Source organism: Centruroides sculpturatus, unplaced genomic scaffold, assembly GCF_000671375.1.
Source record: "Centruroides sculpturatus isolate CEXI.00-Female unplaced genomic scaffold, Cexi_2.0 scaffold745, whole genome shotgun sequence".
In the NCBI taxonomy this organism is placed as follows: Eukaryota; Metazoa; Arthropoda; class Arachnida; order Scorpiones; family Buthidae; genus Centruroides; species Centruroides sculpturatus.
Genome location: NW_019384870.1, coordinates 243,317 through 258,311, shown reverse-complemented (window position 1 = coordinate 258,311; position 14,995 = coordinate 243,317). Strand labels below are relative to the sequence as shown.

Below are 14,995 nucleotides of genomic sequence, written 5' to 3'. Positions count from 1 at the left end.
GTAATGGTAAAATGATTTGACGCCAGATGCGTCATTTAGATCAACTTAAATTTATAATTCGATACAGTAGCGTGTTTATAACTTTGTGGGGCCCAGGAAAATTTGAATTAAAGGGCCCCATGTAGTGTTGACTTCAGACATTTTTCTTTGGGGAATATTCTGATAAAAGATTGGTTTGGGGTCCCGAGCAATTGCTGTTTTCGCTCATAAGATAACGTGCCATTTATTCGATAAGTAAAAAATGGCGCTGCTACGGAACGATTTACAGTATAAGATTTCTTCCTTATTTGGTCACAGCACCGAAGCTTTCAGAATAGTAACTGAATTTTTAAGCAGTGCGATATCCTATTATTTTAAACTATGGTGTTTTAATCGTGCAATTGTAAGACAATGCAACTTAAGTGGCTGGAAAATATAGCGACAAAATCTTCCTGCAATTTTTATTCTTGGTGAATGTGTGGATGCGCCCTTAAATAAAAAAAATTGATTGATTTCTAATGAATTAGCGTTTATACAATTGAAGAATGTTTAAAAAGCTTTTCGAATTATTCTGTCGGGTGAAGTCGAATTCCTTTGGAAGTCGTGGAACCGTCGTCGAATTCTCGCCCTCCTCCGTGGGTTTTTTGTTTGTCCGGGAACCCCGTAGTAGTTTGGTTTGTTTGAGTTATGGCAACGCAACACTTGAGCGCCTAGAGTAATGCCTTCCGGGAGGTCTTTTTAAGAGAAACTGGCCCCTATTTAGGCGTTACAGCGTGGATAAAGCCCGGAAAACTCCACGTGGCCAGCCTGTCTGAGCGAGGCGCGAACCCACGATCGAACTCCCAGTGTGCAGGGTACGAAGACCTCTTGGCCACTGGTGGGAGCTAAACCACGTGGTGACTAAGCAGAATAGACATTACGGAAAAAACTGGAATGGAGACTTTTTGAAATGCAAGCATTGCCGATATTCTAAATTTTGTTAACATTCACTTTATAGTAGACATTCTACCGTGCACATAATACAGTTGGAAGGACTAAATATTATCGGTGATGGAAAATTGTAGAATGAGAATTCAACGGGTACACTTAAGATTCTATTAAGAAGATTGCTTGCAAAAACAAACGAGCGATTTTTTATATTTCTTGGGAGGAAAGATCGAAAGGTAATTCGATCGAATAAGATTTCTTTCCGTAACAGTGAAATCTTCCTATGGCCTTTTCCAAATCCAAATTTTTGTGGAATAGTGATTCAAAAGGTATAGGCTACACTCGTAATATAGTAATGGTCGATTTTCAAGTCAGTGAAAGAAAATTCATCGAAGTGTTCTCAATTGACTAGACACCGCGGATGTTTCTCTCTCTCTCAGCTGTTTTGGTCAATCTGCTGCAAATTATTTTTGCTTAACTCGGACTCTGAAGAAAACAGACTACCACGAAAACTGAACATCCCACCCCTCCCCGATTTCATCCCTCGTTATTAATTAAAACCCCTAAACCCCGTTGTCCGATCCTCACCAAAATTTTCATACTTATTCACCGGAATATATAGGAATATATAGACTTTCGTGAAATCTGGACACCTTTCTTCCCGATTTGATATCCTTGATACTTCGTGATAAACTTGCCAACGGTACACTAAAATAATCAAACTTTTTATATGGTTTTCATTTAAACGTTTATCCCTCTTACATTTTGGCCGGGCAATGCCGGACATATCTGCTAGTTACTAATAGAATACATAATTACGGAAAATAATTGAGCGCGTTCCCTAGTAAAGCGACATTAATACACTGGATAACCAAACCAATTTGTTTGCTTATCCAGTTGTATTAATATCTACGAGCTGTTGTTTTTGTTTAGAGAGCATGTGCACATTCATATACAGGTTTTTTAATTCGTTAATACTTGTATTGTCGGGCCACGTCCCTCACCAGTCAGATTTAGGAAAAAAATGGAGAGCAAGACAAATTTTGGCGATGCTGATGACCACACTTTATTTTGAGATACCGAGGAATAGAATACACTTTTCGAGAAACTGGAGAGACCCGGCCGTCCCATTGTAGGCCTGGCCGAACCCATAATGAGCTTGCTAAAAGAGGCCCTCTTCGTGACCACAGGTTGAAAGAGTAAAGAAAAAAAGTATTTGTCTGAGTGGTAAAATAGTTTTCTTATATTTAAAATTGCATTCTGTGCTCCAAAGGAAAGTGTAAATTGAAACTTTATATTAAATGCGTACATTTACTAGATTGAAAAATATGATGAATAAATTCCTTTTATTTTAAGTTAATGCTGGATTTAACCCGCAACAGCGTTCGCTAGCTTTTTGTAATTCACATAGTTTCAGTAAAAAAGGAAATTTTTCATGAATTTCTAAGTGGCCTAATAGAAGGAAATGCAGTATATAAAAGGAATTGGCAGGCAAGATGGCTGCAGGCGGTTAAGGCGTCGAACTACCGCTCTGGTGACCCGGGCGGTCGAAAGCACCGGGAATTTTTTGGGGTGATCTGTACAGGATATATTGGCCGAACCCACGAGGAACTTGAAGAGCCTTCGGGGCAAAGTGAAAGAAAAATTGGGAGGCTCGGAGCACAATTTCGTGCATAGGGATTTTGTAGCCACTCTATACATTTTTGAAAAACAAAACTTCAACGACTATAGACAGAATATAAACTCCAACTCAAGATTTGACATAGGAAAAGGTTTAATTTTTCATTATTTCCAAATGCTATAACTTTAAATGTTCACATTAGACTATTTTAATTTACATATTTTCAAGTAACTTATCTTGTAATATTTTTTGTTTGATTGAAAATGTTTTTAAAATAATTTTTTAATGATTAATATTCTGATATCTTTGAAGTGAGTTATGGATATTGTTATCTAATTAATTTCAAATCATTACAACTATAGTTGGTAATTAAAATGTTCTTAAAAGTTTCCGAATCGTAAAATTTGAGTTTCTATTTCGTGTTGTGTTAATATGAGTGAGAGAGAAATGAAGATAAATGATAGTTTTCACTTAAACTATTGTTGATTATAAAATATTCCTTTGAGAATTTTCAGAGAAATATCACATCAACTCCACATCTCATCTATTCTCAATGAGATTGTTGTGTATTTTTTTTTAAATTTTATTGTAGAAAGTAAACTGCAAAACAACAAAATCTTTTCTCCATATTAAGAGATTAAAATACAGTAATACCCCGAACTTACGCGATAGGTGGGACCGAGCGATAACCGCGTAAGTCGGAGTATAATTTCCCAATTTGTGTAAAATCCAAGTCGGATGTATATAAGCTAATAAATGTTCTCGTTAATCTTATCTCGTCTTTTGATTCGTTCACTGTTACAAGAAATCACCACATAGAGTCTCTCGAGTCTCCGTAGATATAACAAACACAGAAATCAATAACACAAAATAAATTGTAGTTATGTGTCGATTCCGCGCGACACGTCCGAACATGTAAGCTGAACAATTTATATCTTCAAACAGTCTACGAAATGTTTGGCCGTAATATTCGTGTAGCTGCTTGAATGAATACCTCTGACTTCTTGTTGTGTTTCCGACGTTCAATGTAACCTCGGCATTAGGAATTAAATCCGAAGAAATATCGATTAATTCTGCCGTACCGTCGCCATAATTATTTCTGTCGACTTTCCACTTATCAAAGGGATTGAAACGAGATTTTGTCATCTGGCCTTGGTTATACAGACAACTATCCGAACGATTCATCGGCAGGCCCAAAGCACCCATCTTTAATTTTTGAGACTGGCCGGCTTTTATAAATTTTTCGGCTTCACTAATTTCATCTAGCTGCCTCTGTAACTCGGACACCATCAATTTCATATAATCGTAGCTGGCACAAGAAAGAACTTTCATCCATCCTTCCATATCTTCCTGATTCTCCGCACAAAGAACATAAACTCTATTTCCATTTCCGTGAAAAACGATCTTAAATGCAAAGTATTCTTCATTTTCGGCCAATTCGATTGTGCATCCTTCTAAAATAATGACACCAATCGGTTCTTTATCACCTTTCCTCTCAAAATAAAAAAGTAAATTGCCTTTCAGCACAAACCATCTCTTCTGGAAATTTTTATTCACTTCGCCTTTTTTTCCTAATAATCCTTCTCTGTCGATTGGAGTTTTAGACGTCGCAAAGCTTATCAAATTTCTCTCATTAATTCTCATATTGGTCATTTAATAAATCTGCAACAAGAGTATTTATTACATTTTAAAATATCCCAATTTCATTTATATACTTTCAATAAGTAGAAGTTAATTTTAGGTAATTTGTGTGTACAGTAGAACCCTGTTTGTTTTTAGTACTTTTTGAAAGAGACTGCTATAAAAAATCTTAAGACAGGAAAACCTCTTATGCAAGAATTATAAAAGAAGATAATTAATTTTTTTATCTGTATAATCAATTTTATTTCAGTATTGAGGTAATATAACATACCATACCGTAACATTGCAGGTAAGTAAGATATACTGACTACAGCAGGCGACAAAGCAACCGGCATCAACGGTTAGCTGGGAATACGATAGATAGGGAATACGGTCAAAACGGTAAGATCCTGGCTAATTTAGCAACCACTTCGGGTGTGCAAGTGTTTTATGTACAATTTGGTGAACATCTGGAGTAACTTACGGCAAGTAAAAGATTACAATCCGTCTCCAACGGAAACTTCGCAAGTAGTTAAAATATTGTCAACGGGACCGATATTTTGGGATTTCTTATATGGGAAAACGTGTTACACAGGAAATTTTAATACACCTCTTACGACATAAATGCCAGGACCAGAGATATTGGACTTGTTATGTAGGAAAATCTCTTGGGCGGAAACTTCTTTAAAAGGTTCTGCAAAGGAGGCGGTTGGAACCTTATAAGCTGTAGACATGCCCATAGATGTAGGGGGTCTAAAATTTGGAGGGGGGTGTGCAAACCCCTCATTCAGAACTACAATTTTACAAACACATGTATATATTAAGACAAATTGCCTAAATGTGGCTTCTACCAAATGTATATGGATATTTATGAATGATAATGTATCAAAATAAGTTAATAGAAAGCATAAAAGGTGTTTTTAAAACTTAAAAACCCAATCAAATTGTAAAATTTGAATAATAAAATCCCAACTCCCAATCTCGTCTCTTTCGTTTTATATATTACAGGATATTAACGGCCCGTTACTTAATTTATTTTACTTGATAAGTTTATATTAATGTAAATACATCAGTAAAAACTATCCTTACTTCTAATAGGCCTTAATTAATAAATTAGTGGAGACTGACGTAACGTATAGCACCATACAAACAATAACAACATTCGTCAAGGAACCATTTTGAAATAGCAATCCCGCACTTTTCCGATTGCTATTAAATTCCTAATATTAAAAAGAAATTACAGTGAAATAATTTAAAAATTAATATTAAATATAAAGAAAAGATGATAAACGAAAATATCAATTTTTATAATCATTTTTAATTTATCGTTATAATATATGACGAATATGCTATTTTAACTCGCATAAAATTTCGATTTATTTTCGTTTAGTTTACTAAACTTTTTTTTACCGTAAATAAATTATAATTGTTGAATATACGTGATGTATATATTAATTAAAATCTGCCAATCAGAAGAGGGATTAGAAAGAGTAGCGGCGAGACAAGGACTATATACTGTAATATATAGTCCTTGTCTCGCCACTACTCTTTCTAATTCCTCTTCTGATTGGCAGATATTACATTATATATTTTGGCAAGAAACGTGAAGCGTATGTGTTAGCCCGCAAATTAAATCATTTAAAATCGAATTCTTGTCCCAAGGATTTTATACATTAGAAATGATTCCAAAAAGCGTATTATATTGTGGGGATCGGGGGCCGTTAAAGGTTTATTAAACGCTTTTTAGGTAGAGTCCTGCCACCAGGTGTGTTTTATCGGACACACCACCGTTTGTGATGAAATGGATGATTAGGGCGCGAGGGTAAGAGTCACTCTGAAGTCCAGGAATGAGCATCTCAGGAGGAAGAATGCAGAGTCAGATATAACCAATTTAAGGACATTTATTAACATAAACGAAAGTTTCGAACAGAATTATAAAAGCCGATTTTGGAAAATTGCCTATTCTTATCTATATAACGAGGGGGTGCCTAACGGGGGGTATTCGAACTTACGCGACTCACAACATACCAGATAAACAAGATGTCTTCTCTTTTGACGTGGACTTGACGGCCAAGACTGCAGAGGTTCCTGGTGTTCACTGCAGTTCGTCTCGTGCTTGCTCGTCCTGCCACCAGTTGTGGGGTTCGGGGGCCGTAAAAGGTTAATTAAACACTTGTTAGGTTTAATTAACCTTTTACGGCCCCCTAACCCCACAACTGGTGGCAGGGATGAAAAGTCAGTGCGGTCAAAGAGGAGATACAGTGCAGTTAGAGAAAGTTCAGTCAGAGATGAGGACATGGTCCAGTTAGAGAAGGTGCAGAGATGAGGACATGGTCCAGTTAGAAAAAATTCAGTCAGAGAGAAGATACAGTCCAGTTAGAGGCAGTCCAATGAAAAAGGAGGACATCAGCGAGTTAGAGAAATTGAAGTTAGAGAAAGTGCAGTTAGAGAAAGTTCAGTCAGAAAGGAGAGACAGCTCCAGTCAGAAAAAGGCAGTCAGAGTGAGGACACAGTCCAGTTAGAAAGACAGTCCGAAAGAGACAGTGAGATAGTCAGCAGTCGTGGACACAGCTCCAACCAGAGGAAAAGTGGTTCAAGAGAAGACGACTCAAAAACGAGCAAGCACAAGACGAAGTGCAGTGAACACCAGGAACCTCTGCAGTCTTGGCCGTCAAGTCCACGTCACAAGAGAAGACATATTGTTTATCTGGTATGTTGTGAGTCGCGTAAGTTCGAATACCCCCGTTAGGCACCCACTCGTTATATAGATAAGAATAGGCAAATTTCCAAAATCGGCTTTTATAATTCTGTTCGAAACTTTCGTTTATGTTAATAAATGTCCTTAAATTGGTTATATCTGACTCTCCTTTCTGACTGAACTTTCTCTAACTGCAATTTCTCTAACTCGCTGATGTCCTCCTTTTTGACTGGACTGCCTCTAACTGGACTGTATCTCCTCTCTGACTGAACTTTTTCTAACTGGACCATGTCCTCATCTCTGACTGCACTTTCTCTAACTGGACCATGTCCTCATCTCTGACTGCACTTTCTCTAACTGGACCATGTCCTCATCTCTGACTGAACTTTCTCTAACTGCGCTGTATCTCCTCTCTGACCGCACTGACTTTTCTCTCGTTGGGACTTTCCTTTTAAACCCTTTCAGCATGAGAAAGTCATCATCGGGTGATAACTCATTGGCAGTGTCATCATTGTAGCTGAGACAGTGTTTTCTTATTTGGTGATGACTTGCAGCCTTTTTAGGGTCATCTTCTGAGTCGACATGACTCATCTTTGTTCTTAGTCATTGTTTGTTCATTGATTGCTTTGACTAAGTTCTTCATGTAAACATTGCCGAAAACAAAGGGGGATGCAATGTTCCTCATTTCTATATAATTTTTGATTATTTGGTTGCTTTTTCCTCTTTTCTTTGGCATGTTGTGAGGTTTTTGATAGTTAATTAATAAACTGTTTTATTCTAATTAATTTAAGTAGATTTTAAATTTGGAAAAGGGGAGTCCCTAGATTGGTAAAATAGGAGAATTTCCTCTTACAACTTTGGTTAAGGTTTACACAAATACATAATAAGAAAAAGATATAAGTAGATAAACAAAAATTATTACAAATAACTGTTCACAAATATATATATAGATATTTTTGGAGGGGTGGTGGTCCTCACAATATTTTGAATGCCTTATAAACGGTGGCTGTGTGTACGGCACATTAGCAGATAAGTTAAATAAGCAAACAAATAGCGTAGTCCGTTTCATACGTAATGGACTATGCTATTGGTTTGCTAGGATGTTTCCGTTGAGGCTTTTTTAGCCCAATCTTACACGCTTGGCCGTCCGGCCTGATTGGAATTTTCCATGTTTTTACTAATTTTTTCTAAATCTTTCCGGAAGATCCAATCTTCCTTCCACTTCTCCCAGTTTATTGTGGTAGTGAGCTTCCTATTCTTAGAAGAGGCTGCTGTAAATCAACAATGAGTAATCTTTTCGGGACGGGCCGCAAGTTAATTTTGTAGGCTTCTGGCGGATCGTATTCATTTTTTTCTTACAAGCTTGCCGAATACAAACATATTAGATGACCTCTAGTACATTTGATACTAAAATAATATAGTAAAATCCGTCCAAAACGGAACTTGAATAAAATGAAAAAAAAATTCTTCGGAAACTTCACATAAAAAATCGTGATTTTTAATGTGAAATTCTATTATAAACCGGAAACCTGTCCAACACGACGGTCCGATGGTCGAAAGGTTAAGGTGGCATTCCACCACTCTGGGGACAGGACATCGAATCTGGACGGGTCAAAAACCCCAGTAGACGGAATAGTCCGTCTGGCTATGTTGGCCCCGCTCCATCACCTCACCATTGGCCATCACATTGTATTCCTGGCAAACCCAAAATGGTATCCTTAAATAAGGCCCTCTTGATGCCCAGAGGGCAGAGAGAGATGGGAAAAAAACAAATCATCATATTATGATTTAGTTCCAGAAGAAATCCTATTAACTTCGCCGGACCATTTTTATATAACGCAATCACGTGCTTCTAAAAGGAAAAAGAGGCAATTAGATCAAAATCACGTGACAGCTGCATCCAATTAACGTGATGATTCATTACTATTTCTAAGCGCATGTTTGTGGTCTTCCTGTGATGTCATTCCAGTAATACCCCTAACTTACGCGATAGGTGGGACCGAGCGATAACCGCGTAAGTCGGGGTATGATTTCCCAATTTGTGTAAAATCCAAGTCGGATGTATGTAAGCTAATAAATGTTCTCGTTAATCTTATCTCGTCTTTTGATTCGTTCACGGTTACAAGAAATCACCACAGAGTCTCTCGAGTCTTCGTAGATATAACAAACACAGAAATCAATAACACAAAATAAATTGTAGTTATGTGTCGATTCCGCGCGACACGTCCGAACATGTAAGCTGAACAATAGTGTGGGGGGAGTGAATAATCAAGGGTTGCGTGGCGCTCAAACAAAAGACGAATCGATGAGATTTGAAAATCGCGTAATTCCGAGTTCGCGTAAGTCGAGGTATTACTGTACTTCGTTCCTGAAAACACCTCCCGTTTTTCTTCCTCGTGGATGTAAAGTCCACCGGGAAAGTCCACATCGCACTGTTTATAATGTACAAATTTATCACTTTTCAAGCTTAATTAATATTTAAAAACATTTGCTAAGTAATAAATAAAGCATTTTTAGAAAATGGACCAGCAAACTCCGGACAAGTATCTCACGGACTCGTACAGGTCCGTGGACTAAAAGCATTGTCGCGTGCTAATCCAACTTTCACACCTTCGTTTGTATGCAGGACTGTGGCATTTAAATAGAAATGATAGCAAATATTTTAGTACAAGAGACCCGTTCGGAAACGGAGTTACCTATAAATACAAATATACGTTGTCTTGCAGTGCTTTTTTTTTCTAGAGACAAACCACTGATTATAATCCAAAGACCTGTTTGGTGCGTATACGCAAGGCTTTTTAGATACCATCACTGACTTGTAAATAATGCAGTACTGTAACAACTTGCATAATATGAGAGTAAAGCAGATTTTTCAGCGTAACAGAAGGTAAGTTCTAAATCATAATTAACACACATTCCGAGGTTATTTTAATTAAAGAAATTCAGACGTGATAAGGCGAGGAAGAAACAAAAACGTTAATGAGTGAAATCGTTTTTTCCATTGAAAAGTTGACAAGTTGCGCGTAATGACAGATTTTTACCACAAAATTTTCCTGTATGAATTTCTACTTTGAAAGCTATTTGTGACTTAATTAATGTATCTGTCATAGTTAAAAGGCTATTTATACGCGAATTTTGATATATATATATCAGAATTTTTACAATTTATTAAGAGGAAGCAATTATTTTTCACGAAAGCTTTCTCATAAATATTGCAAGCAATGAATAAGTAATAACAATTAACATGGAACAAAAATTTGATTAGATTATTCAAATTAACTTTACGTAATAAGTATATTAGCACTTACTCTTAAATAATTTATTAAAGTTACTCGTGTTATCAATATTTAAAAAAAAAAACAAATTACAACAGACAGAAGCCATTTAAATATGATGTCACCAATTTAAAGTCCTTTTTCCTCCTTGTTATATTTCTCATCAATGTTGTCCTCACGCGACCGATCTGCCATCCTCCTGATATTAAAATCAAACATTTCTATAAAACAGATTTACAATACATTAATTTATTCATATTTTAGCACTGTTTTTAATCTATAATGTGTATCTGTACAGGCTAAATTTTTGCCGTTATTCTTTCATATTAAAAGTTCTTCTGCAGTACTTCCAAATAGAGCGCTTCTATTAAAGTGTAAGTATTTAAATAAGCAAGAACTTGTTGCATGATCATTGACCAAAATACTCTAGTGAAATGATTTTGGTAAAGATTATTTTAAACAAGAAAATTTTGAGAATTTTTAAGATATTATCATTCTAGTAACACTCCCTGTCACAAAATGTTTACATATTCCCATCTCCCTAGTACGACGTCATATTTGAATGTTTGTTTAGTTATGGAAACGCAACACTTGTGCGATCTGCCTAGGGGGCGTCTTCTGGGAGGCCTTTTTAAGGGAAACTGGCCCCTATTTAGGCGTTACAGCGTGGAGAAAACCCGGAAAACTCCACGTCGCCAGCCTGTCCGAGCGAGGCGCGAACCCACGACCGAACAGCGGTCTTCGTACCCCGTGTTCAGAGTACGAAGACCGCTTGGTCACTGGTTGGTCCATATTTGAATGAGCCCATATGAGCGACACCCAATTAATATAACGAATAGGAATTTGACGTTTATAGGATATAAATTTTTTTCAAACTTAAAACTAATTTTTGCCACCAATAAACTTATTTTTCGCTTCCTGGGGTAATATAAACAACAAAATGAGACCCAAAAGTCCATGCTAGTCTGTCTCGTACAATCTAAAGGCACCACCGAGTCAAATATACGTGCATATGGGTTCTTATAATTTATATGTATGCTTATAATTATCATAATAATTAGATCTTTATTAGTTAAATATGTTTAATTTGTTACTTATGATTTTAAAATCATAATATAATTTTTTCAACATAATACTATAATTGATGAATAAAATTATTAGAATTTTTCATATGCAGCTGTGTACAAATTAATGTAGATTATTATTGATACAAAACAAAAAGTCCTATAAAATAGTGAATGTTTGAATAATTTTTAGATCAGTTTTACTTTAATTCAGACAATTATGAACTAACTTCTGAAAATACAAAACAATTTTCTTTCAAAATTTCAAAAATATACAATATGGAATTTATCAAAATAACATAGTTTAATCTCACATACTGTACAGTCGACCCCCATAACACAGATTCCTATATCATGGCGAAAAAATTGTGACCGTATTCGTACAAACATGCTAAAAAAAACTCGTATAATTCGGTAAAACGTCATCGCCGACTCGTGTCGCGACAGGATTGGTCGAATCTAGACCAATAGCGGATATTGTACAAACCGTTGAGCTTAAACGAGCAGCGGACCTACTAAAAACCATTTATTATTTAACGTCCATAAAAATTATATTTATATTAATGATGTCTCCAAAGTTCAGCGAATTTTTCGCAAAAAAATAATTTATCAGGAAGCACGCGAGCGCCATTCGATGACAAGCTCCACAACGAAAACAAGCTTAAACAATGGCGTAGTCGAACGGTGCACGCTCGGTAAGTAATCCTTCAATTTTTTGTTTATAGTATAGTTTATATGGATTATTCTCAAAAAATTATACGTATTTTGGAAATATTGAGTCGAATTAGTCTAGAATCGATTAATTTTATGGAAGAAACTTTTCAAACAGCCGTAGTCCGTAAACTGCATACGTGCCGGGCTGTGATTGGCTGGACTCGTAGAAAATGGATTCATAAAAACCGGAACGTATCTACCGTGTTATAGGGGGGGTCGACTGTATTTCNTACGGTTACAAGAAATCACCACATAGAGTCTCTCGAGTCTCCGTAGATATAACAAACACAGAAATCAATAACACAAAATAAATTGTAGTTATGTGTCGATTCCGCGCGACACGTCCGAACATGTAAGCTGAACAATAGTGTGGGGGGAGTGAATAATCAAAGAGTTGCGTGGCACTCAAAAGACAAGTCGACGAGATTTAAAAATCGCGTAAGTCGAGGTATTACTGTATTTCAAATTGGTCTTTATAAAACTGTTATTTTGATAAATTCAATATTGTATAAATTCACAATGTTCAATGTTAACTCAGGATATTCTTCAATATTTTAATTTTTGAAGTTAGACTAGAAAATATTAATATGTTTTTGTAAATAGTCTATCATTAAATCCTTCTGTGGTTGTATGAAAAACACCACAGAAGACACAGTTATATTGGTTAGAAGATACAACTGTTGCGGTCGCGAACTACTTTCTATCGCGAGCTAAATAGTCAACATTTTCTGTAGAGCGGTAATTTGCCCGGAGCGTTAGCCGATGAACTACTTCTGGACTAGCTGCCGAGACGACCAGTCGACCTTGCGCTACGTTCCACGAACTGTGATACCGCTCGTTAAAAAAAACATTGTAAGATGGAGTTAGAATTTAACCTGCTAGTTAATAAAAGTGTCATGTTTTTACGTTATGTCGATCGATTTACTTTAATCGGTAAGTTGGGATCAACCCGACACAACTTCTTTAAAAGACAAATAATAAAAGGTAAAAATTCACAATGTTTAAGAGTGATCAACGCCAGCCTTTTATTGTAGGATCTGACGTTTTTTACATTAAAAACTTAAGAATCTTCTCACCAACCATCAAGTCCTTTGCCAAATTTTATAACTGGTTCATCCCTCTAGTGCAGTTACAAGTAAATCATTTTCATTTGTATAAATTCACAATGTTCAAAAAACGTCAGCTCCTACAATAAAAGGCTGGCGTTTGATCATTTTTAAACATTGTAAATTTTTTACCTTTTATTATTTGTCTTTTAAATAAGTTTTATCTTCTAACCAATATAACTGTGTCTTCTGTGGTTGTGCGAAAAGGATTTAATGATAGACTCGAAAATATTAATATGTTTTGTAAATAGTCTAACTTAAAAAAAATCAATATTGTATATTTTTGAAATTCTGTGAGAAAATTTTGTAATTTTCAGAAATTAAGTCATAATTGTCTGCATTAAAGTAAAACTGATCTAAAATTATTCAAACATTCACTATTTTATAGGATTTTTTTTTTGTATCAATAATAATCTACATTAATTTGTACACAGCTGCATATGAGAAATTCTAATAATTTTATTCATCAATAATTATTTTTTTCAACATTACTGTATACTATTTTTTTTTAAAAACATGTTTTATGGTTTTAAAATCAATATACTGTATAGACATGTGCATGTGTGTTCATACATACATCTAATATTAAAATTTAAATTCTGTTTGAGATTTGAAATGCATATTTATTACATTTCTAAAAGGAAATGTTTTAAGTTCAAATTTTGTAGAACACACAAATATGTTGAGTTTGTTAATTAACTAACCAAGATCTAATTATTATAATGCATATCCTTACAATTCATGAAGATATATGGATGAATTGTAAGGATATGTAGGCATAATGTTACATAATGCATATCCTTGACTCAGTGGTGTTAGTCTCTTTTTTTAGGTTTATACATTTGATATAGGACAAAGTTTAGGATTGTAGAAGTTTAGTACTAATTTTAAATACTGAATCAAGACTGCACATGGTTAGTATGTGTAAAGCCACTATTTCCTTGACTACTTGAACTAACAAGTTATATACTATTTTGGAAACATCATAAAACAGTCCACAGTTAATAAGGTTAATAAACTAAAAATATAAATTGCAATATTAGCAAATTTAATACTGTGAAAAACAAAATGTATTTCATAAATAAGTAAATGTTATTACAGACAGACTAAATATTTATAGTACAATAAAATTTGATCAGAAAAGTTAATACAGTTTTAAGACACTACTGTATTGTTATTTAATTATAAAGTTAATTTTACTGAAGTAAAATAACATATTTTTCAGCAGTAAATAAAAAATACAACACTTGGATATTATTATTATTATTATTAATACTTTAATATTATTATTATTATTATTAATACTTTAATTTCTTTAAATTTTACATTCATAGAATGACAAATATAAATGGCACATTTATGTTAGTATATATTTCAGTCAAAAATCATCTTTAAAAACTTTTTAAGATTCAAAACCTGTATATAAAATGAATATTTAAACCTGTAGTCTAGTGAATTTTAGGTTCGTTAAAAAGTATGAGTATCATACGAACAAAATGAAATCTTTGAATATAATGATAACTATAATACTTATAAAAACGTATGGAATGATTTGTAAACACCCATCTGCACACTTTGACTAGAAAAAACTTTAGAAAAGTGTTACATAAAATTAAACATTTTAAAATATTCTGTTCTTTACCATTGTAATTCAGACTGCTGAATAAACAAAAAACATAATCTCTAACTAAAATTTTTTTCAAAAGACTCCATAAGAATATAAACAAAACACCATACTCTTGCTGAGCTTATTATTACTTTAATTTCAAACGTTTTCAGCCCAATTTCAATAGGCCATCTTCAAGAACTATTCGAATACAACTTTCGAATAACTTTTAAATTTAAACTTTTAACATAAACTGTAACTATTAACTATTTAACATATTTGTAAATATCACCGTAAACCATTAAATATTTAACTAAAAAATTTTTAACATATTATATGATAAACATAAATAATATAAAATAATAAGATTGCTTTTCTCTTTTCT

The 14,995-nt window shown here is 34.4% G+C and overlaps 1 protein-coding gene across 1 annotated transcript; it reads right to left on the bottom strand.

The window, feature by feature from the left end:
• Positions 1-1,508: 1,508 nt before the first annotated feature.
• LOC111630883 (sesquipedalian-2-like) lies at positions 1,509-5,336 on the bottom strand. The gene is made up of 3 exons (XM_023375041.1): positions 5,237-5,336; positions 3,441-4,189; positions 1,509-1,614 (listed from the first exon to the last, which is right to left on the bottom strand). The coding sequence occupies exons 2-3, from the start codon at positions 4,178-4,180 to the stop codon at positions 1,509-1,511; spliced, it is 846 nt and encodes a 281-aa protein (XP_023230809.1). The 5' UTR covers positions 4,181-4,189; positions 5,237-5,336.
• Positions 5,337-14,995: the final 9,659 nt, after the last annotated feature.